Source organism: Apodemus sylvaticus, chromosome 3 (genome assembly GCF_947179515.1).
Source record: "Apodemus sylvaticus chromosome 3, mApoSyl1.1, whole genome shotgun sequence".
In the NCBI taxonomy this organism is placed as follows: domain Eukaryota; kingdom Metazoa; phylum Chordata; class Mammalia; order Rodentia; family Muridae; genus Apodemus; species Apodemus sylvaticus.
In genome coordinates, this window is record NC_067474.1 from 158,643,801 (window position 1) to 158,668,281 (window position 24,481).

At 43.6% G+C, this 24,481-nt stretch overlaps 1 protein-coding gene across 2 annotated transcripts; it reads right to left on the reverse strand.

Moving 5' to 3' along the window:
- Nucleotides 1-1,176: 1,176 nt before the first annotated feature.
- Nucleotides 1,177-19,729, reverse strand: Cfap107 (cilia and flagella associated protein 107). Of its 2 annotated transcripts, XM_052175738.1 has the most exons (4): nt 19,619-19,729; nt 7,614-7,727; nt 2,958-3,135; nt 1,177-1,358 (listed from the first exon to the last, which is right to left on the reverse strand). In XM_052175738.1, the coding sequence occupies exons 1-4, from the start codon at nt 19,727-19,729 to the stop codon at nt 1,177-1,179; spliced, it is 585 nt and encodes a 194-aa protein (XP_052031698.1). The 2 variants fall into 2 exon arrangements, with proteins under 2 accessions (XP_052031698.1, XP_052031699.1); XM_052175739.1 differs by lacking the exon at nt 7,614-7,727.
- Between the last annotated feature and the right edge of the window lie 4,752 nt (nt 19,730-24,481).

Below are 24,481 nucleotides of genomic sequence, written 5' to 3' on the forward strand. Positions count from 1 at the left end.
CAAGACTTTTCCCCTCCTCAGTAAATCCACTTTATTCTAACATCCTTACAGATCTCTCCTCCCCAGAGCCCCACAAAGATCTGAGAATCCCAAGGGCAGAGGACAATGTCCCCATGATTCCCTTTGTGCCAGCTCACCCATTCTGTGGCCTGATGTGAGCAACATCAGTGGGATGGACTTCTTTCCTGCCACCTGCTATTTAAACATATTCCTCAGGTCACTGTCCCTATTCTCTGCCATTTCCACATGGGCCTCAGACCCAAGAATGCTTCTTCTCCCTGTTGGACCTGATATCCCTTGAAAGTACACACCAACTTATAAAGATCTAAGGGAGTCTGTGGCCTCTCTATGCCTCAGTTTCCCCTTATGTGGAAAATGGGAAAATCAAGCATAAGGACTCGTGATGGGGGCTGCTGGGATGACTCAGTGGGTAAGGCCACTTGCTGCCAAGCATGATGATCTGAGTTCAAGTGACAGAAGCCACATAGTAGAAGGAGAGAATCTACTCACACAAGTTGTCCTTTGACCTCCATGTTTAGGAATGCAGACACATAAACAAGCACATTTTTTAAAGGGCTTTGTGATGGTGTGAATACTGATGGTTGACTTGACAGCTCTAGACTCACCTAGGAGACAAGCTTGGGCATGCCCACAGGTGATGATCTAGACCAAATTAACTGTAGGTGGCACCACTCCACGGACTAGGATTCTGAGACAAAAAGAAATGAGCTACTGATCCCACCTCTCACTTGGGATGCAAGGAACCAGCTATCTCCTGCTTCTGTCCCCATGCCTTCCCTAGCTTAATGAGCTGTACCTTGGGACTATGAGCCAGAACAAACCCTTCTTCCCTTGAAGCATTTATCTGTCAGATCACAGTGATCAGCGCAATGGACTCGGAGCTCTTCTGCTTTTCTCCAACAGTGTCTTTTTGTCCCATGTACACACTTGACTTTGCAGTCAATTAAAGAAACTTTAATTAATTATGGCATGGAAAAAACAATAAATTTAGAGAGAAGGTACCATAAAATACAAATCATGATTCCAAGAGGGTCCCATATCCCACCCAAAACAATAGTGCATAATTAATTCTGCAGATGTTTGCTGTCTGTCAAGTCCAGAGAGGCTGTGGGTCTTCTGCTGGCTCTGGCCAGACTACAAGTGGAGTGGTGGTTCTCAGAAGCGTGGGATGGGGTGCAATCGAGGGGGCGGGACTGGGATGGCATGTTCCCTCCTGGACATAGCGCACACAGGCAGCCTGGGGTAGGATGTCATATAAATGCTCTCTCTCAGGCTAGTCTTGGAAGCAAGCCACTTTTGCTGCAGTTGCTCCAATAGTCCATAGTTTGTGGGAGGCGCTGAAAGAGAAACCAGGTTTGGGTGACACAGGGCTTCCAGGAGTCTTGTACAAAGTGGTTATAAAGAACACATGCGAGGGGCTGGAGAGATGGCTCAGCGGTTAAGAGCACTGACTGCTCTTCCGAAGGTCCTGAGTTCAAATCCCAGCAACCACATGGTGGCTCACAGCCATCTATAATGAGATCTGGTGTGTCTGAAAACAGCTACAGTGTACTTATTTATATAATATATAAATCTTTGGGTCAGAGTGAGCAGCGATTGAGCGAACAAGGTTAACCAGATTGAGCAGAGGTCCTAAATTTAATTCCCAGCAACCACATGAAGGCTCACAACCATCTGTACAGCTACAGTGTACTCATATACATAAAATAAAATAAATCTTAAAAAAAAGAAACATGAAACATTGTAACAGAAATGAGGATAACACAAGGAGAAAAACTAGAATCAAAATGAAACTATCCCCATTTGAAACAAATAAAAAAACACATGCAAGGGGCAGTGATAGGCACACCTTTAATCTCAGGACTTGGGAGGCAGAGACAGACAGATAAATCCGTGTGAGTTTGAGGACAGCCTGGTATACAGAGAACACACTTGGCAGTCACATCACCCATCAGAGCAACAAATCCATCTAGTTCTGGAATCGCACAATAGTTGCACACCATGGCAGTTTTGTGCTAATGGAGACATCTCTAGCAGCTGCCGGGGGTGAGGCACAAGGAACAACAGATAGGAAGCACAATTGCCCACACTCCCATCACATTTTCCAGTCCATTATATAAGGACAAAGGCCAGCAAGGCGAACAGAGGCCAGGGAGGGCATGAAAGAACTTCTCAAAAGCTCTATCCTGACCTGTTTTATGTTTTTGTACAGCACACACCCCTATCTTGTTTATTCAGTCTTATTTATTAATAAGATAAATCTGTCTCCTCCTTGCATTGTCAACAGTTTGTGCTAATGGAGACATCTCTAGGAGCTCTCAGGGAGGGTGGGGGGTGAGGCACAAGGGACAACAGATAGGAAGCACAATTGTCTACATTCCTGTCACATTTTCCAAGCTGTTATAAAAGGACAAAAGCTAGTAAAGTGAGCAGAGTCCAGAGAGGGCATGAAAGAACTTCTCAAAAGCTCTATCCTTACCTGTTTTACGTTTTTGTACAGTACACACCCCTATCTTGTTTATTCTATCTTATTTATTAATACGATAAATCTGTCTCCTTCTTGGATCGTCAGCACCCTGAAGGTAAAATGTGTGCTTGTCATCACCCTGTCCCCTAGGTACCCCAAGGAAAAGTCAATTACTGTGCATAGAGGGAAGGCCCAGCAGAGGAGTAGACAGTGTGTTGTTTCTGACCACCTTAGATCCTGGTAAATAGGCCCCGTGACATACAGGTGAGGTTGTCATTTCAGGACTGTCCCTGATGTTGAGGAAAGGAGGCAGGTGTAGTCCCGAGCAACAAACAGGGCTCCTTTTCTGGTGACCTCACCCCACTGCTCATGTAGGGCTTTGTCTGTGATAGGAGCACACCTCACCCCTGTGCCTCTGTGGTCCCCTTATTGATCAAACACAGGGGAAAATCTCCAATTATCAAAGTACCGAGAAGAGGAAAGTCAGACTTCTCTGGTAACCACAGCAATTTCTGTCCATTCCAGGTACGCAGGGCAGGCAAGCCTGGGTTGTAATTGTGCCGGTTGTAGTGGTCATCGTAGGTGCTGATCAGATAGCGATTTGAGGGCTCCTGGTGATGAGTGATCAGGTGCTTGTAGGGGAGACCCTGGAAGGACAACACACAGTTGCCACATTGTCCATCAGAGCAAGGTGTCCCTTCCAGCCAAGGGTGAGGGCAGTGATCACCTCTCAAGCATCTCCAGTGGAAAGGAAGTCTCCACTGATCACCAGAGACTTCCAAGGGCCACAGAACTATCTCACTGGGACCATTCCTCTTTCAGTTATATACCCCAGTTAGCTGCTTTCACTTCTCTGGCCAAGTCCAGTCATCCCCAGGGTAAACTGCAATGGTAAATTAAGATTAAGGTCTGGATGCTCTACAGAATGGAAACAGTCAGGGCCATTCAGGGTGCAGCTTTGGGATCTGATATTACACCCTTTGGTTCAATCTTGCTTTGTCACCCTAGCTGCCTATTTCCAAGGCAAAGAAGGGGGCATTTTAGACTTCATATTTAACTTCATTTACTGTTGGAGGAATGAGAGATGTCTCTGTAAATTGCTGCCCTCAGCTTCAAAGCAAGAAGCCCTTTCTTTGGTGAGGAGTTATTTACCACGAAGGAGAAAGTTTTTTTTTTTTTTTTTCTCCCTCTGGGAAGCCTGCCTGAAACCAGAGTTTTCCTAAGGAAATCCTTCTAGTTCGGAAGGGAATCCTAGGGAGCTGGACCGATTGCAGGGAGGTCTGTTTGTCATGGGCAATAGAGATCCTGTACCCAAGACTTCAAAAGGAGATTCCATAAATACATCAGAGCACAACACCAAAGAGAGACAACTGGGTTAGACTGGGATATGCTGCAGGATCCCAAGATCTGCACCACCTGGGGCTAGGAGGGCCTTTGTAATCTAGCTAGCGAGCTGGTGCTATCCCCTGGGTGGGAGGGCTACAGGACCGGGGCTATCAGGGGTTTCATTGGCATTTCTTTGGGTTCTGAGCGCGGCCTTGCTGTCTGAAAAATGGCTCAGTGGCAAACCATTTTCTTAGACCAGTCTGTTCTAAGTAGGAGGGAGCATGCAATGCCACATATGGCCACATGAGGAAGCAGAGAGCAGGCCAGGGACTGCTTATTAACCTTGAGAAAGGGATGGAGTGTGGTGAATCCTTAGGAACAAAGAGAACCTCGAGGAAGGAATCTCTGGTTGTTTGGTTGTGTGTGGGTGCATGGTGGTAGTAGTGGGGTGTCAGGGAACTTTTTTGGGAAACAGTTTTTCTTTGTAACAATCCTGGCAGTCGTATAACTCACTCTGTAGATTAGGCTGCCCTCGAAATCACAGAGACTCACATAATGCTTCTGCTTCCAAACTGCTGGGATTAAAGGCGTGCACCATCACTGCTGGGCCTTCAGCGGAACTTTTAAATAAATATGTATTCTATCTTTATTTGTGTGTGTGTGTGTGTGTGTGTGTGTGTGTGTGGTGTGCATGGGCGTGTGTTGAGGGTGAGGAGGAGAATCCCCAAGCTCTTCAGAAGAGAAAGCCAACTCTTTCCACCTGCAGCAGGAGTTACAGAGGGTTGTGTGTCGACAGACATGGGTGCTGAGAACTAGAATCAAGTCCTCTTCAGGAGCAGCAAGGTCTCTTCACTACTGAGCCACCTCTCCCTCCCCTGGACTTTATTAATTTTCATGCCCCTGGGATTTATTAATTTTTAGCTGTATTAAACCATTAGTTGGAGGGGGGGAATCCAAGGTTTGTAATGAGTCTAAAAGTGTCTCTCTCTTCTCTCTCTCTTCTCTCTCTCCTCTCTCTCTCTTTCCTCCCCCCTCTCTCCTCTCTCTCTCCTCTCTCTCCCCCCCCTCTCCCCCCTCCTCTCTCTCTGGTTTTTTGGATTTGGTTTTTTTTCAAGACTGGCTCTCCTAGAACTCACTCTGTAGACCAGGCTGGCCTCGAACTCAGAAATCTGCCTGCCTCTGCCTCCCAAAAGTCTCTTTTGTCGCTACACTTTATCGTATCTAAAGGCCGAGAAGCTACATTGTAATGATCTGATAAGAGCAAGGCTAAGGGTGGATGGGGACTGGGAGCCCCAGGCTGTGGGTTCTGACTCTGGCTTCCTTCAGTTAAAGTACCTTGTTGTGTCTTCCTCACACAAAGCAGTGGTGAAGGACAAGAGCCCAGGAGCATCAACATGCACCAGTGATGTCACACTGTCTAGGGATGCCACACAGCTAGGGATGGCAGCACAGACGACCGGAGATGCCAGTTTAGTCCATATACTCTGTGGATCTCACGGATTGCAACAGAGAGCCTGATACCGTTTATCACGATGTGACTTTCCCAAAGGCAGAAGACAGTCATCTCTGGCAGTGTCTTTGCAAAACCCAGCTCTCATCTCAAAGGGAATAAGAGATAGTTTGTGCTTGAACTCCTTAGGAGTGACCAGGGTTTGGGAGCACAATTTCAAGTTGCCAAGAATAGTAGGTCGTATATAGAAACAGTTTCATGAATTTTTAAAAAAGATTCTATATTTTAAATTATTTTTTTGCATTTATGTGAAAAAAGCCAAACATTAGTTTGCACAAGAGTGTGTATGAGTGTGTGGGTATGTGGGTGTGTGGGAGTGTGTGTGTGTGTGCATGAGTATCTCCTTACTCATTGATTAGAGGTCAACCTGGAAACCTTAGATTTTCTCCTTTCACTGAAGAACATTCGAGGGACGAGATGTCAGGCTGGGTGAATAGGAGCCTTTTACTTTGCCAACTGGCCCTCATGAAGGTTTTGTTTTGTTTTGTGAGTGGTGCTGTTTGCTTTTATTTTTTGAGACTGTGCATCACTGTGTAGGCCCAGCTGGTCTGGATCTCCCTACGTAGACCGTATTGCCCTAAAATTCGTCTCTTCGTCCTGAGTTCTGGGATTAAAGGTGTACATCATCAAACCTAGCATCTCCTGAAGTTTTTTTTTTTTTTTTTTTAGACTTTATTTATTTATTTTATATATATGAGTACAGTGTAGCTGTCTTCACCAGAAGAGGGCATCAGATCCCATTACAGATGGTTGTGAGCCACCATGTGGTTTCTGGGAATTGAACTCAGGACCTCTGGAAGAGCAGTCAGTACTCTTAACCACTGAGCCATCTCTCCAGTCTGCTCCTGAAGTTTTATTTATTTATTTATTTATTTATTTATTTATTTATTTATTTATTTTTATAGGTACCAAACAAAACGAAGCCATAAAACAAAGTATTTTCCAAATGTATCAGTTGGAACATCATGTAGGTGAGTTATAACAAAGTAGAAAAATCTCTGCTATATGTCTCAGGGGCTCTCTGATCAATTTCTCAGCTTTGGGTAGGTGGAAGCTAAGTTAATGCATTTCAAAAGGTTTTTTCCAGATAACTCCAAGGATGTTCGGTCAGACACAAGTACAATGAGTGGCTGTTAAGGGGACTAAAGATAGCCCCAAATAAGTTGGCTTTATACCTGTAACATTCCGAAATGTTACAATCAGAAAGTTCAGGTCAGTCAATCAGGCTTGTAGAACCTTTAACATAGGTGTGACATGCCCCACCCCCTGCCCCCTGTCCCAGGAACTTCAGTTCAGACTAAAATGAAAAGAATTTCAGTTCGTGATGAGATAAAATTAAGTCATGCTAGAGAGATGGTTCAGCTGGTAAAGTTGCTTGCCTGGGAATTGGAGGTTAATCCTCAGGTTCCACGTGGTGGAAGGAGAAAACTGACTTCTGTAGATTGTGCTCTGATCTCCGCACATGCACGCATCCATGGGTGTGTCCCACAGCATGCGGATAAATAATTCTTTAAACTTACAAACTAAGAAGAGATACATGCACAGTCTAATCGTTAAAGAAGCCACTCACTTGTTCCTTGACCATCAAGCCACACAACTTAAGAGTTTGTTCCCTGCCTTTAGATTCTGTTTTTTTTTTGTTTGTTTGTTTGTTTAGTTGGTTGGTTTGTTTTGTTTTGAGGCAGGGATTCTCTGTGTAGCCCTGGCTGTCCTGGAACTCACTCTATAGACCAGGCTGGCCTCAAACTCAGAAATCTGCCTGCCTCTGCTTCCCAAGTGCTGGGATTAAAGGTGTGCGCCACACTGCTTGGCTGCCTTTGAATTCTTTTTTTTTTTTTTTTAATTATTGAATATCGTCTTCATTTACATTGCCAAAGGTAAAACCTTTCCCGATGATTTCCCCCTCTCCAAAGACCCCCAACCCTTCCTCCCTCCTCTTGCCTCCACGTATATGCCCCTCCACCCTGCACACAGGGTCCCTCCTCAAACTAAAATACTCTGATTCTCAGGAGCCACACTTCACTCCTTCCTCCTACCCGCAGGAGCTTGAACGGGTGCCAGGCATATGGGATGGAGAGACAGCAGGCTGGCAAAACAAAGCACTCAGGAGTCTCACAGGGGATTCTCAGCGTGTGGCAGCACCAGCACAACTATGTCCTACCCGAGTTATGGTGACGAGTTTGTCCCCATGGAAAGTCTAACAGGAGATGACCCGCCCTGCTGTACCCGGAAGTGCTGGCAGCCCAGAGCTTCTGGAATATTCCCGCCTGCTAATAAATGGCACTTTACCTCCACTTTACTTTTCGAATACCACCTGGAAATGTAGTCTGGTCTGTGGTCTGGGATGGGGACATACTCCTTCCTGTAAATGCACTGGGGAGTGCAGTCAGTGGCTTTGGTGAACTGGAAAAAGAACATATATTCATGAGAATGTCTGTGATGCTGCCTCTCCTAGCCCTGCTTTGTCCCCCATGGGAAGATAAGCAGGCTAGAGAGTGAATTACACATGTTTAGGACACCAAATAACACAGGAAAGGCATGAGCTGAGGGACTCAGAGCCTGTCTCAGACTCACTGTTTGGTTTTTTGTTTATTTGTTTGTTTTTTCTCGAGACAGGGTTTCTCTGTGTAGCCCTGGCTGTCCTGGAACTCACGCTGTAGACCACGCTGGCCTCAAACTTAAAATTCCCCCTGCCTCTGCCTCCCAAAGGCTGTGATTAAAGGCATGTGCCACCACCACTGCCCGGCTTTCTTTTCTTTATTTTTTTTTTTTAATTTTTGTTTTTATTTCATGTGCCTTAATGTTATAACTACACGTCTGTGTATAGGGGGTGTTCGGTCCTCCATAACTGGAGTTGCAGACATTCGTGAGTTACCATGTGGGAGCCGAGGACTGAACCCAGACCTCTGGAAAAAACAGCCAGTGCTCTTCACCACTGAGCCATCTCCCCAGCCCAGATTGCCCTTTCTCGTCTTGTTTGGGACGTTTCCTTCATGCTAGTGGTTCTCAGCCTTCCTAATGCTGCAGTACTTTAGTACAATTATGATTATAACTGCATCAATATGTATAATATGCGATGACCTCCAACTCTAAAATTATTTTCATTGCTATGTTATGACTGTAATTTTTCTACTTTTTTCAATCATAGCCTAAGTATCTGACACGCAGGTTATTTAGTGTGTGACCTCCGTGAAAGGGGCCATTCAACAATGACTGACTGCTGCTCGGTGCTGTCTCTTTCTTTCCTTTGTCTTTTCTGTTCCTCATTTTCTAACCCTTTCCTTCCTTCCTTCCTTCCTTCCTTCCTTCCTTCCTTCCTTCCTTCCTTCCTTCCTTCCTTCCTCCCTCCCTCCCTCCCTCCCTCCCTCCCTTCCTTCCTTCCTTCCTTCCTTCCTTCCTTCCTTTTTTTCCCTGCTTGGTTTGGTTTTTTGAGTCACAGTTTCTCTGTGTAGCCCTGTCCTGAAAGCCACTCTGTAGACCAGGTTGTCCTTGAACTCATAAAGATCCTCCTGCCTCTGCCTCGTCAGTGCTGGGATCAAAGGCTTGTGCCACCTGGCTCACTTTTAGTCATTTTTAACTATACGGTGCAATGATATTAGGTACATTCACATTATTATTCAGTCCCCCCAATATTCCTGTCCAGAAAGTCCACATCCCAAACACCAGCGTCTGGTTCTTGCTACCCTGGCCATACTACTTTTAGTTTCTAGAAACTCAGAAAAGGGCTCACATAGTGTCTGTCCTGTTACACCTGGGTCATTTCACTTATGTCTCGGAGATTCATCCACGTGTAAGGTTATATAGAATTTCCTTCCTCATAAAGACTGTGTGACCTGGCATATCGTGTTTATCCATGCATCCATGTGTGAGTACACGTGTTGTGGGGCTCTCTTTTGGCTAAATGTGAATAATGTCGCTCAGCATGCGGGTACAGCAATGTCCTTCTGAGTCTCAGTTTTCACCTTTTAAGCAGAGTTATTTATTTTATGTATATGAGTACTCTGTTACTATATTCAGACACACCAGAAGAGGGCATCGGCTCCCATTACAAATGTTTGTGAGGCACCATGTGGTTCCAGGGAATTGAACTCAGAACTTCTGGAAGAACAGTCAGTGCTCTTAACCACTGAGCCATCTCTCCAGCCCTCTGTCTTCATTCTTTTCAGGTTATGTACAGAAGAAGAGGTGGCAGCTCATGTGGTCAAGTTGTGATCAATTCTCTTTATTCCTCCCCTATCTAATTTTAAAAATATTTTAAAAATAATTTTATTCTATCTTTGTCTGTCTGTCTGTCTGTCTGTCTGTCTCTATCTATCTATCATCTATCTATCTATCTATCTATCTATCTATCTATCTATCTATCTATGGTTGTTTTCAAAGAGGCCATCAGATTCCCCTGGAAGTGGAATTACAGGCAGTTGTGAGCTGACATTTATGTCCTGGGAACTGAACCTGGGTTCTCAACCACTGAGCCATCTTTCCGGCTCCTCAAAACTTATTTTTTAAGATTTATTCTTATCATCAAATTATATTGAAAAAAATTCTCAAAGAACAAATAAAAACACCTTTCTTTAATAGATTTATTTATTTTTATTTCATGTGTATGAGTGTTTTGCCCGCATTTACCACACGTGTCCCCAGTGTCTCTAGAAGTCAGAAGAAAACATTGAATCCCCTGATACTGGAGTTGAAGGTAATTGTGAGCCTCTGTGTGTGTGTTAGGAACTGAACCCAGGTCCTCAGAACAAGTATGCATCTAACTGCTGAGCCATTTCTCCAGCTCCATTTAAAAAAAATAATTTTAAATTTTTATTCATTATAATAATTGTGCGTCTGTCTGGGTGTGCATGTGTCCAGGTGACTGAAGAGACCATTAGTATCAGATGTCTCTAGAGCTAGAGATGCAGAGGCAGGGAGAACAGCCTGATATGGGTGCCCGGAATCAAACTGGCTTTCTCTGGAAAAGCGACGCACGTTCTTAACTGCTAGGCTATTTCTCTAGCCTCTTAAAAACAATCTTAACGTGTACTTGTTTGGTAAAGTGGGGGGCATGTCGTGTATACATGTGCCTGATGCATGGGTGGGGGTTAGGGGACAATCTGGGAATCAGATCTCTCTTTCTATCATGTGGGATCTGAGGATCAAACTCAGACCACAATGCTTTGCAGCAATCATCTTTACCCACAGAACCATCTTGGTAACCACCTTCTCTTTTCTTTTTAAAAAATTATTATTTCATTTGTTTAATTGAAACAAAATGTCCCCTATTTCCTCTCTCCAACCCCTACCGTGTACTCCACATTGTGTACTCTAGAAATCATGGCCTCTTCTTCTTCTTCTTCTTCTTCTTCTTCTTCTTCTTCTTCTTCTTCTTCTTCTTCTTCTTCTTCTTCTTCTTCTTCTTCTTCTTCTTCTTTTTTGGTTTTTTGGATTTGGTTTTTTTGAGACAGGGCTTTCTCTGTGTAGCCCTGGCTGTCCTGGAACTCACTCTGTAGACCAGGCTAGCCTCGAACTCAGAAATGCCTCTGCCTCCCAAGTGCTGGGATTAAAGGCGTGCCCCACCACCGTCCGGCAATTTTTAATTCTTATTTTATAACATAAAACACCTAAGTGTTTTTGCCTGAATGCATCTGTTCACCATGTGCATGCAGTGTACACAGCAACCAGCAGAGGGCGGCACTGGATTTCTTGGAGCTGCCTTAACTGCTGAGTCTTCTTTCCAGACCCCAGTGTTATTTTTTTTCTTTCCTCCTCTTTTTTTTTTTTTCTCTCTCCCTGTTTGATGAAGTTCCCCAGTAGATTCTCTGTCTTGGAGTTTTCTTTAAGGTTTTTATTACAAATCCAGTTTCCTGATAATTATATATCTATCACTGGCTTTTCTATTTATTTAGAATTCAGCCTGATAGATCACGTTTCTAGGAAATTGTTCATTAAATATTGATTTTCCAGTTTTTCTAGGGGCTGGAGAGATGGCTCAGTGGTTAAGGGCATTTTCTGCTGTGGCAGAAGAAAGGAGTCTCCAGTGCCCATCCCAGAGACTCACAACCTATTGTGATTCCAGTTCCCAGGGCTCTTGTGGCCTCTTCTGACCTCCACGTCATTGCATACATGTGCCATATGATTACGTATATATAGATGAAAATCAAATCTCAGAAAATAATCTTTAGCATAGTGATTCCCCACTTTCATTTTACCAAAGTTTGTTTTTTCTTAGTCTATCAATATGATATGAATTTTGTCCACTTTTTCGTTTTAAAAATATTTATAAGTGCTTGTGAGTGTGATATGTATACATGTGTGAAATGTATGATGTCTGTGTAGAGTATATGATGTGTCTAATATATGGTGCATGTGCATAATATGTCTGGTGTGTGCAATGTACATGATATGTATAGTCTGTGTGGTATGTGTGTGGAATTTACAGTGTGTGGAGGTTTTATGGTTTGTGTAGTGTGTATAGTTTGTCTAGGCTTTATGTAAGTGTGAGTGTGTTGTGTACAGTGTATGTAGTTTGTATATATGAGGTGTAAGGCACGTGCTGTCCCATGTTTGCATGTTGTGTATGTGGTGGTCAGAGGACAACATCTGGTGTCACTCTTTGCCTTCCCCTCTGTTCCATGATTGTCTCTTATTGTTGGCCACTGCACTGGACACCCTGGGCTGCCCTTCAGGCTACAGAAAATGTCCTTTTTAATCCCCTTTGGGTATAGGTGCTGAGACCACACACTTGCTGCCACAGCAAGGATTCCTGGGATCTGAACTCAGGTCAGCAGTCTCACGTGATGTGCTTGTTAGGTGTTGTCATCTGGACACTGAGAAGAAGGAACTTCGATTGAGGAAATGGATCCCTCAGACGGGCCTGTAGACTAGTCTGTGGGAGTATTTTCTTGATCAGTGATTGATGTGGGTGACCGTGCCACTGTGGGCAATACCGACCTTGGTGGTCCTGGGCCATGTAGAATAGGAAGCTGAGCAATCTATGGGGAGCAAGCCAACAAGCAGCACCCCTCTCTCCTGATCCACTTCCTGCCCTGACTTGTCTGTGACTGGGATGTGTTAGCCAAATAAACCCTTTCCTCTCTAGGCTGTTTTTGGCTAGACATTTGTCACGACCACAGAAAGTAAGCTATGGCACGTGGCCAGCAAGCACTTTCCTCTATTGAGCCGTTTCTCCAGCCCCTTGTGGATGTTTCAATTAGCCATCTCCTGTTTTCATAGTTTTCTGCCCATCTCCTTTTAAAAAAGACATCATATATAGCTCTGGCTGGCCTCAGGTTTAGTTCATAGTCCAGGTTGGCCTGAATTCTTCCCTAGCCATCTGCTCCAGCTTCCTGAAAGCTGAGAGTATATAATAGGAGCTACTACATCCTGCTACCTCCCTCTCACTCTCCCCATCTGTGTGTGTGTGTGTGTGTGTGTTCAGGTGCCTACAGAGTCCAGAGGTGTTAACATGTTGGAGTTAGAGGTACCAGAGCAGTTGGAGGTAGGTTCTCAATTTGGGTCCTCTGCAAGAGAATATCTGCTCTTAGCTGATAGCCATTTTTTCAGGCTTGCTAGTGATTTCTTATTTAATCATGGTGTCAGAAAAGGATCTTTTGGGCTGGAGAGATGGCTCGGTGGTTAAGAGCCCTGCATCCTCTTCCTGAGGTCCTGAGTTCAATTCTTGGCAACCACATGGTGGCTTACAACCATCTGTGTTGGGGTCTGGTGCCCTCTTCTGGTGTCTCCAAAGAGAGCAATGGTGGTGCACTCATATGCATAAAATAAATCAATAAATCTGTAAAAAAAGATCTTTGTCTGATTTCAGGTTTTTTTGTTTGTTTGTTTTGTTTTTCAGTTGTAAGATTTGTTTTGTGACCTATGACATGGTTCTAAGAACTTGTCACGTGTGCTTGAGTAATGTGTATCCTCTTTCCGTCAGATGGAATGATACATGCATATATTATGTTTAAACAGTTTGTGATGGAGCTCAAACACTTTTTTTCCCCATGTGGACCTCTATCTGATCTAGTATTAAATGTGTAGCATTGAGATCCTTCTTTTCCTAGATTTTTGAGACAAGGTTTCTGTGTGTAGCCTTGGCTATCCTAGAACTTACACTGTAGACCTAGAACTCAGAGATCTGCTTCCTGATCACCGAGATTAAAGGCACCACCACCACCCAGCTTGAGATAAGCTGGGTTTTTTTGTTTTGTTTTGTGTTTTTAAGATTTATTTTATGTATGTGAGTACACTGTCACTGTCTTCAGACACACCAGAAGAAGGCATCAGGTCCCATTACAGATGGTTGTGAGCCACCATGGGGTTGCTAGGAATTAAACTCAGGACCTCTGGAAGAGCAGTCAGTGCTCTTAATCTCTGAGCCATCTCTAGCCACTTGATATAGTTTTTTCTTTTTAAAGAGATTGTTTTTATTTTACGTGTAAGGGTGTTTTGCTTTCATGTGTCTATGTGTACTGTGTATGTGTCTGTGGCCTGTGGGGGTTCGAAGTGGCCATCAAATTCCAGATGGTTGTGAGCCACCATGTGGGCGCTGGGAATGAAGCCCAGGAAGTAGGAGACCCTGTTCTAATCACTTAGTGAAGATTTATCTCAAGGCCTGAAACAGATTCAGACCAAACAAGATGATACTGTAATTTCTTAAAATATGCATGCACTTAATATAAAGTTTCTGAAATCGGGACAATCAAGCCCCAAACCATACGGCATGAAACTTCCCACAGCAATAGCAATCAACAAAGTGTAAGGTAACATTAGTGGACCATCACACGCTTAACGAGAATGTAATTAGCATCCAGAGCCTCAGATCGAACAAACACAATCTACTCTTAGGTTTTCTGCCCGTGTTTTCACTCAAGGCCATGGAAAACTGAGCTCCATTCAAGAAGGAAATCTCTACAATTTAAAATTACAGAGCACACAAGATGGTTTAGCCAGAGGTGGTGCTTGCCATGAACCCTGATGACCAGAACTTGGACAACTGGGACCCACATGGTAGAAGAAAAGAACTGATTTCCAAGAGTTGTCTTTTCACCCCCACAGTGCATCAGCACGGGCACCAGCCCCAAATACCCATAAATGAATAGCATTTTTTAGTTAGTTTGTTTGTTTGAGGCTGGACTTCTCTGTGTAAGACTTAACTACCCTAGAACTCATTCTATAAATCAGGCTGGCCTTGAGCTCAGAGATCCACCCACTTTTGCCTCAACAGTGCTAGGATCCAAGCTATAAACCTTCATGCTCAGCTAAAACTTTTAAATTCTATTTTCAGGGCTCTGGGAATGTAGGTCCTTGTCAGACTGCTTGCCTAGCATTCACAAGACCCTGCATTTGACACCTCCAGCATCAAAAATAATCTGTCTCTAATATTTACCTTCCACACACTTCAAGATCTGCCTTCATGTCTGCCTCTTCACCAGTGTAGTGGGGGCCTATCTGATGGGCACAGAGCGATCCAAGTGAATTTCCCAACTAACCACAATGCCAGCATTCTACCAATGTAAACAAAAAACTAGAGAAGCCCATACCTACAGTTTATAAGAAGAAACATGAACAGTATAAGGATTGTTAAAACTATAAACTTCTAACTTTCTATAGCTACAATTAGTTAGATGTACAGATGAGACAACATGCAGTCACCAAGAGCAACATTTAAAAACGTTTAGTTCCTGATTTAATTTGTTATTAGATAGGTTTCCTAAGATGAAAACAAGTGTGTGTGTGTGTGTTTTCAAAACTTGTCACATTTTCTTTATTTAAATGCACGGGAGCCGGGGTGGCTGTGGTGGAACATGCCATGGCGTATACGTGGAGCTCTGAGGACAATTTGTGGGAATCAGTTCTCTCCTTCCACCCATGGGGCTTCCAGGGATCAATCTTGGGCCATAAGGCTTGGGGACAGGCACCTCGACGCACTGAACCATCTTGCATATCCTGTTTTTTATTTTATTGCTGTCACGAATGACATCAATATGAGTTCTGTGGTCATTTGCATAGATTTATTATATAATATACGTATCTGTGCTCATTTGCATATGCTTCATTTGCATACATGAAGTTGCATGTGTATATATATATATATATATATATATATATATATATACATATACCCTAATATAGGGTATGTATATATACCCTAAATTGTGTAGAAAATGAAAGGCATAAATTTTAAATTACTTGATATTGGTTTTTATGTTTGTGTATTTCATTTAAATGAGTTAACATCCCTTCATCTGGACTTGAATGATTAGCTTAGAAGGCAGTTCTCTGGATCTCCAGAGCTCCAGCTGATAAACTCCATTAGTTTTTGCTTGTCTGGAAATATATTCATCACTTCCTCATTTTTGAAGGACAGTTGTGTGACCTATAGAATTCTCAGCTGACAGTTCTTACTCTTAACTTTACTTTGAATATATCATACCACTGTTTCTATGTTTTTTGATGAAAAACTTCCACTGACATATACTCTGGTAAGTTATCGTTACTGTACCTGACATATTGTTCATGGTCTTTCTGTCTTCCTTCCTTCCTTCCTTCCTTCCTTCCTTCCTTCCTTCCTTCCTTCCTTCCTTCCTTCCTTCCTTCTTTCCTCCTTTCTTTTTTACCTCCTCCTCATTCTTCCTTCTCCTTTATTCTGTAAATTTATTTACTTCATGTATATGAGTGTTTTGCCTACATGCATGTCTGAGTATCTTATGCATAATAGCCTGGTTGCCTTGGAGGTCAGAAAAGGGCTTGAGACCCTTTGGCACTGGAGTTCCAGGTGTTTGTGGGTCACCGTGTGGATACAGAGAACTGAATGTGGGCCTTTCTGCAAGAGCACACAAGCGTCCTTACTGCTGAGCCACCTCTCCCACCCATGCTTCTCATATTTTTAGGAGCCCCTGTGCCTTTGGCTTCTAATAGTTTGATGCCGTGGCTAACATCAATGTGTCTCTCTCTGCATTTATTCTCCTTGCAATCCCTCAAACTTCTTGATTTTGTGTGTGTGTGTGTGGTTTTTTGAGACAGGGTTTCTCTGTATAGCCCTGGCTGTCCTGGAACCCACTCTGTAGACCAGGCTGGCCCCAAACTCAGAAATCTGCCTGCCTCTGCCTCCCAAGTGCTGGGATTACAGGCATGCGCCACCCCATCCGGCCATAAACATTTTTTTTTTGAGACAGGATCATACTATATAGATCAGACTGGCTACACACTCACAGAGATGCACAAACTTGTGCAGGTCTGCCTGCCTCTACCTCTGAGTGCTGGAATTAAAGGTGCCACCATGCACATTGATACTCTTTCTTTATCTAGAGAAACTCAGTTATTTTGCTTATTCCTTTGGCATGCTTTCCATATTCTTTGGATGTCTAAAAAAATTTCATTGCTGAAAAATTAAAAACACCAACTTTCTCACTCTTTGTTGACCAGATATATTCAAGGGAGAGACCTGTTTTCATTTTTAACTAGCTGGTCTTCAGAGTCAGCTGTTAATGAAGGCTGACTTAAGTATCAAGCCTTTCCTTAGAACATACCTTGCCTGGGTTTTTCTATAGTTTATCATATTCACATACACACTTCCTACTAAATGCCTCAATCTCCCTTTAAAAATTCACCTTCTCCTTTCTTTCTTTTCTTGGTACATTCTTAATATATAGCCTATGTTGACCTTGAACTCGCAAACCTCTCACCTAGCCTTTTCAAATGTGGAGATCATAGACATGTGTCACCAACCCCAACTTTTTTCTTCATGTGTTGTATTGGATTCCTCTACTTGCACACCCCTTTCCTCATTCTACCCCTCTCCCTAGACTCACTCAACAAAGTCTCACTAAGCAGCTATGCAGCCTTGGGTGGCCTAAGGCTCCCCATGTAGATCAGGCCTCAACTCATAGAGATCTCTCTACTGCTTTCCAAGTGCTGAGATATGGTATGTGCCTCCTTTGGCTTTCTCTACCCACTATCTTCTGTTTGAGACAGTCCAGTTTCCCTTGCAGCTTTCTCCTATAGGAATTGTGACTGATTACTTATAGAGTGGAGTCCTTTGTAGCTTTTTTCAACAGGAACCCTAACTGACTGCCCATCTGGTCCCTTTCCCTGCACCCCTTAGTGTTCCTCTTCCTCACCATCCATCAATCACAACTGAAGCTAAGGATGACTCGTGCTATGTCTGGTGATGACTGATGTTCTCCACGGAAACAATCTTTTCTAGTTGTCCAAAGTGATGGAACACGGTTAAAAGAGTGATGGACAGCCAGAAGTGGTGGCGCACACCTTTGATCCCAGCACTTGGGAGGTGGAGGCAGACATATTTCTGAGTTCGAGGCCAGCCTGGTCTACAGAGTGAGTTCCAGGACATCCAGGGCTCCGTCTCAAAAAACAAAACAAAAAAAGTAAACAAAGAATGATGGACAATGTTATCCATTTACCTTATAAGACATATTTATTCTTATTGGATGTCAGAACTTAGCTATAGAACCCAATCTGGTGAAGGGATGTTATGAGTGCTGTCCTCGGGATACGCTCAATCTGGATATGGCCTTCTGCTTTGCTTTCATGCTTTCCCAGATATAACCTATACTATGTGCTAGGCAATTGTATTTAAATTGGTCTGTTCTGAGAAAGTTACGGGAAAGGGATGTGTTGTTAATATTGAGTGTACTTACTGGCATTTATTTACATGTTTTTCTGAACTCTAACAACCTTCCTTGGATCATTTTGTTTTTGTGAGCTTCATGTGTAAAAGTACACTCAAACTGAGTAAAGTTTGTAGCATTAGATAGTAGTCCACCCCATTCTTTAAGGCCCTCAAACCCTAGGTCTCAGAGAGATTTGCATAGGTGTCTGAAGGATGACACAAAGCTACCATTAACTTTCCCCTTTCTCCTGATATCAAAACTGGCAGTTCTGTCTTAACCTCTTTTGTTTTTCTTTTCTCAAGATTGTATGAGGATGTCTCGGAATTGCTGAAAAGAAGAAACCATATACATATATACACACGTACATACTATACATACATACATTCATTCATTCATACATACATACATAGATACATACACACACACACACACACAATCTTAGGCTGGCTTTATACTTGATGTGTTATCAAGAATGACCTTAAAATATAGATCCTTCTGCCACTAGCTTATAAATGCTGAGTGCTCTGGAGTACAAGCATGCAACTCACCTAGTTTATGCACCTCTGGGAATTGAACCCTGGGCAGGTCTCATACATGCTCAACAAGTGCTGTGACAAAACTCTTTAAGTGGCTCCTTTTTGCTGGCCAAAAAGGTAAAGGTTCAGTTTCAAGTGTCCTATTCAGTTGAAGCCAACACCAACAGTGAACATGGCCAGGGGGCTTGTGGAACTAGTGCAGTGAGCAGCAACATAACTATTAATAACATTGCAGGGAGAGCTATACCTGCTGCAGGAGGTGCTATGAACAGAGAAGGGCCAGGCTGAGACGAGCAGACATTCTTCAAATAGACATGCAAATAATGACCCAGGGGTAAAAGTGCTTACTGATCTTGCAGAGGATGAACTTTGGTAGCCATCACCCACATGGGCTGCGCATAATTGCCCATAGCTTCAGTTCCAATAGCTAGGATTCCCTCTTATGGCTTCTGCAGGCATCTGCATGCAAGTGCATACATGCATGTGATCAAGACACATAACATATATATGTGTTTGTCTACATGTATGTGCATGTACCATGATTATACAGCATGAGGAGGCCAGAAGAGAACATTGGATCCTCTGGAGTTGTGTGTGAGCTGCTATGGGAACTGGGAGCCAAGCTCTAAACCCAGTCCCCTGCCACAACAGTAAGCGCTCTTATCCACTGAGCCTTGTGTCCAGCCCGGTTTAATAAAAAAGAAACTTTAAAGAACTCTAAAGCTGGTAGTACATGCTTTTAATCCAAGAACTCTGGAGGCAGAGGCAGGAACTCTGAGTTCAAGATCAGTCTAGTCTATACAGTGAGTTCAAAAACAGTGAGAAAGTATGTAGAGAGACTCTATCTCAGAAAACCAAATAAACAAATAAATAAACAATAATAAAATTTAAAAGTACAAACAAATTGGGGATCTCTTGGTACTTTGAAATTCCCCAGTAACAATAATGTTTGAGTTACAACTGTATTAGTACACCTAATTATTGCTTGAATGCATCTTTCCTATGTAGAGCAGGAAGGCCCTGCCTTACAACCAGGATCTTAAGTTGAACCACTCACTACCTCCTGCTTCACATTTCAGATTAGCAATGACTTTACTCCTCTTTCTGAGTTATTTTCCAAGTGGCTCTTCCTCCTTACCTTCCCTCTTTCTTCTACCCAGTTTCCAACGAGCACTTTCGTTGAATACTTCTTTTCAATCTGCCAGCCTGGAGTAGAAAATGCCTCAGGAACCACTGAGGTCGAAAACATGGCCGTGATCTGTACCACGTCTCTTTACCTTGACAGATTCAGGGGCGGGAAGGACGTTAGGAGGTAGTTAGATTATTCATCTCCTCATCTACCCTTTATGAGTAGGTAGCAGGTGACACTCTGTCAAGCTTGGGAAATTCAAAACAAAGCGGGAGAGCTCACTTTCCTCTGGGGAGAGTGATGTGATCTTGGATTCTCTTTTGTTGACTGTCTCCATGGTGACAGACTCTCGGCACAAATATTCTGTATCAGACACAGTTGATTCTGGAGGAGCAAAGCTGGCCCCACAGCACAATCCAAAGTGAAAAGGCACCATAATGAAAACAGCAGTGAAAGGCCAGGTCTCTGTTGTCATGCCAAGAAGGCCACCACACTTGCTGCAATCTTATATTTTATTATATTTATTTACATCCCAGATGTTGCCCGCCTTTCTGGTTCCCCCTCCCTGAGTTCTTCCTCCCATCCCCTTACCCTTTGCTTCTGAGAGGGTGCTCCCATACCTAGTCACCTACCCCACCTCACCCCCACTAACATCCCCCTTCCCTAGGGCATCAAGTTTTTTACAGGATTAAGCACATTCTCTCCCACTGACGCCAGACAAGGCAGTCCTCTGCTACATATGTGCCAGGGGTCACAGACCAGCCCATGTGTGCTCTTTGGTTGGTGAGTTAGTCTCTAGAAGCTCTGCGAGGTCTGGGTTAGTTGATATTGTTGTTCTTCCTATGAGTTTGTAATGCCCTTCAGCTCCTACAGTTGTTCCCTTAACTCGTCTATAGGGGTCCCAAACCTCAGCTCAACAGTCGGCTATAAGTATTTGTATCTGTCTCAGTCAGCTGATGCTAGAGCCTCTCAGAGGATAGCCATGCATGACTCCTGTCTGGAAGCACAACATGACATCAGTAATAGCGGCAGGGTTTGGTGTCTGCACATGGGATGGATCCCAAGTTCTATAGGTCACACTGAATGGCCTTTCCTTCAGTCTACTCAATTTTTGTCCCTGCATTTCCTTTAGACAGAAAGAATTCTGAGTCAAAAATTTTGAACATCAGTAGATGGCCCCATGCCTCAACTGGGGCTATAGCTATCTACTGGAGGTGGTCTCTTCAAGTTCCATCTCAACATTGTTGGGCATTTTGGCTAAGGTCATCCCGATTGGGTCCTGGGAACCTCTCACATCCTAGGTCTCTGGAACTTTGTAGAGCTTCCTCCCTGCCCCCACAGTACACTGCTGCATATTTTCATTCAGTCTCCTGGCCTCCTGTCTCCCTCCAAACCTGATCCTTCTCCCTCTCCCCTCTCCCACCCTCTGCCTCACAAAATTATTTTGTTCCCCTTTCTAAGAGGCATTGAAGTATCTACACTTGAGTGTTCCTTCTTGTTAAGCTTTATATGGTCTGTGAGTTGTATCATGTGTATTCTGAACTTTTTGACTAATATCCACTTATTTTCAGTGACTACATACCATGCATGTCCTTTTGGGTCTAGCTTACCTCACTCAGGATTTTCCAGTTCCATCCACTGGCCTGTAAAATTCATAATGTCCTCATTTTTAATAGCCTAATAGCATTTCATTGTGCAAATGAACCACACTTTCTGTATCCATTCTTTAGTTGAGGATTATCTGGATTGTTTCCACTTTCTGCATATTACAAATAATGCTGCCATGAACATAGTGGAGCATGTGTCTTTGTTATATGTTGGAGCATCTTTTGGGTATATGCCCAGGAGTGGTATAGCTGCATCTTCAAGTAGAAGAATTTCCAATTTTCTGAGGAACCATAAGATCTATTTCCAAAGTAGTTGTACCAGTTTGCAATCTCACCAGCAATGAAGGAGTGTTCCTCTTTCTCGACAACTGGAGTGAGTTGGATACTTTCTTGAAGGCGAGTCAAATGGTAGTACTACTTGGTGTTGATATGTGAACCTATGCTAACATACTAACAGGCATTCACTCACAGTATCCCGTGAAGGCTGGTACTGTAATGGTATCTGCTTTGTAGCTGAGAACACTGAGGCACATAGAGAGGTTCATCTGCCTAAAATCACAGGGTTACCTGTGGGGGGAACACCTGAGAATTTCATCTATTCCAACTTGAGCTTAACTCATTGGCTTCTGTCCACTGCCTTCTGATAACTCTGCTTAAGATGTTTCCACAAAAAATCCTGTATCATGCTTGTATCTAACCATTGATTCACTCCTTCATTCAGTTTTCATTCATTCATTCATTCAGTCATTCATTCATTAATTCCATAAGCTCTTCACATTCTCCATTTTAGGTGTCATGATAGTTTGATTAAAAGCGGCTCTCATAGGCCCATAGGGAATGCTACTGTTAGGAGGTGAGGCCTTGTTGGAGTGGCTGTGTTGGAGGAAGTCTGTTACTTAGGGCTAGCTTTGAGGTCTCAGATGCTCAGACTAGGCCACTGTCTCACAGTCTCCTTCTGTTACCTGCAGATCAAGATGTAGAATTCTTAGCTACCTCCCCAGCAACATGTCTGCTTGTCACCATGTGTCCTGACATATTGATATGGACTAAACCTCTGAATCATAAGCCAGCCTCAATTAAATGCTGTGCTTTTTGAGAGTTACCATGATGCTCTGTTATGTTTGTAGACAGGAGCTTAGCATAAGACACACATTGAACAGAACTTGGGACATCCTGTGGAAGGGTTGGGGGAAGGATTGAGGAAACTGAAGGAGATAGAAACTTTACAAGAAGTCCCAACATAATCAACTAGCCAGGACCCTTGGGGCCTCCCAAAGACTGAACCACCAACCAAAGAGCATACATGGGTTCTAACCCCTAGCCCCACCCCACTGACACATATTTAGCAGATGTGCTCCTTGGTCTTCATGCAGGTCCCCTCAAAGTTGGAGCTGGGGATTTCCATGACTATTATCTGCCTGTAGATCCTGTTCCCCTAACTGGTCTGGCTTGTTTGACTTCAGTGGGAGAGGATATGCCTAGTCCTGCAGTGACTTGAGATGCTAGTGTGGGTAGGTGCCCGGGGGATACCTTCCCCTTCTCAGAGGAGGGAACAGAGAGTGCAGGGAGGAGCTCTCTCTCTCTCTCTCTCTCTCTCTCTCTCTCTCTCTCTCTCTCTCTGTGTGTGTGTGTGTGTGTGTGTGAGGGGACTGGAAAAAGAGAGATGTAAAGTGATTAATTAATTAATTAATTAATTGAAACAATGAATGGTCATAGTGTCTCTTCACAGCAATAGAAACCCAAACTAAAACAGGTACTATGGTAAAGTTGCAATGCATAAATGAACACACCTTGGCTCAGTTCAATGGGACAGATGCCAATATCTTGATTATTCTCTAGGCCAAAGGATCATAAGTCACTGAGATAACTATCTACAGAGGGCTTTTCAGTATAGTGGAGGATGCTTTATGGTGTAATGTTCTACAGCTCTTATGAAAGCCTGGTCTAGGGACACGTTATGTAACTCAGTGGCAGAGCACTTGCTTAACATGTGAAAAGCCCCTTAGCTTAAACCCTAGTGAAGGAAGGAAGAAAGAGGCTGACTAGGAGAGGAAGAGCATAGAGCAAAGCAAAAAAGGGAGACAGAAAAAGGGACCAGTGTTAACCCAAAAGAGGCACTAATAAATAAAGGAAACTGTTTAAACTTGAGTTTAGTTTTACTTTGTGTGTATGGGTGCTATCCTTACGTGTATGTCTGTGTACCACATACATGATTGTTTCCCATGGAGACCAGAAGAGAACCCCCTCACACTGTCCTTCTCCCTACTCCCCTCCGCTTCTCCTCTGAGAGCTTGGAGGTTGGCCTTGGGTCAACCCTGGATATCAAGTCTCTGCAGGGCTATGTGCATCCTCTCCCACTGAGACCAGACAAGGCAGTCAAGTTAGGGGAATGGGATCCAAATTTAGACAACATCTTTAGGGATAGCTCCTGCGCCTGTTGTTGGGGGACCCACATGAGAGCAGCCACTGTCCATAACTGCTGGGCTATCACTCCTCCCCACATGGGGTCTCTTTATAAACATTATGTTGAGTGGAGCTACAACCAGGCTGAGATCCCATGTGAGGACGGCTGTTACCTTTTACCAATGCTGTGAAATCTCACTAGTTGCTGTCATCATGGGACTAATTTACAACACAGAATTGGCAAATGCAGATGTGAGGATTAATCTTGGTTGTCAACTTGATGGGATCAGAATCCACTAAGCAACGCGCCTCTGGGCGGGCTTGTGAAGGTGTGTATAGGAGGGATTAACAATGTGGGAGACCATCCCCCACAGTGGGCAACACTTTTCAGCCTTGTCCCAGAAATAAGGGAATCTGAGAGGAAAAATTTTTTTAAAATGAAAAAAAAAAAAAGAAGAAGTGAAGGAAGGTATGAGCAGTCCTCCCTCCCTTCACTTTTTTTTTCATTTAAAAAAATTTTTTATTAGATATATTCTTTATTTATATTTCAAAAGTTGTCCCCTTTCCTGGTGCCTCCCATAACCCCCTAACCCATTCCCCCTCCCCCTGCTCACCAACCTAACCGCTTCCTTATACTGGAGCATCGAGCCTTCTCAGGACCAAGGACCTCTCCTCCCTTTGATGTCCAACAAGGCCATCCTCTGCTACAATATGCAGCTGGAGCCATGGGTCCCTCCATGTGTACTCTTTGGTTGGTGGTTTAGTCCCTGGGAGCTCTGGGGGTACTGGATGGTTCATATTGTTCTTCCTCCTATGGGATTTGACAAATGGGACCTCAAAAAATTACAAAGCTTCTGTAAGG

Coding starts and splice junctions, on each gene's coding strand:
- Cfap107 (XM_052175738.1), bottom strand. CDS start 19,729: ATGTTTTCGACCTCAGTGGTTCCTGAGGCATTTTCTACTCCAGGCTGG. Junction 3,136..7,613: donor ATTCGAAAAGTAAAGTGGAG/GTAAAGTGCCAT, acceptor TTGTCCTTCCAG/GGTCTCCCCTACAAGCACCT. Junction 1,359..2,957: donor GTCTGACTTTCCTCTTCTCG/GTACTTTGATAA, acceptor TTTCTCTTTCAG/CGCCTCCCACAAACTATGGA.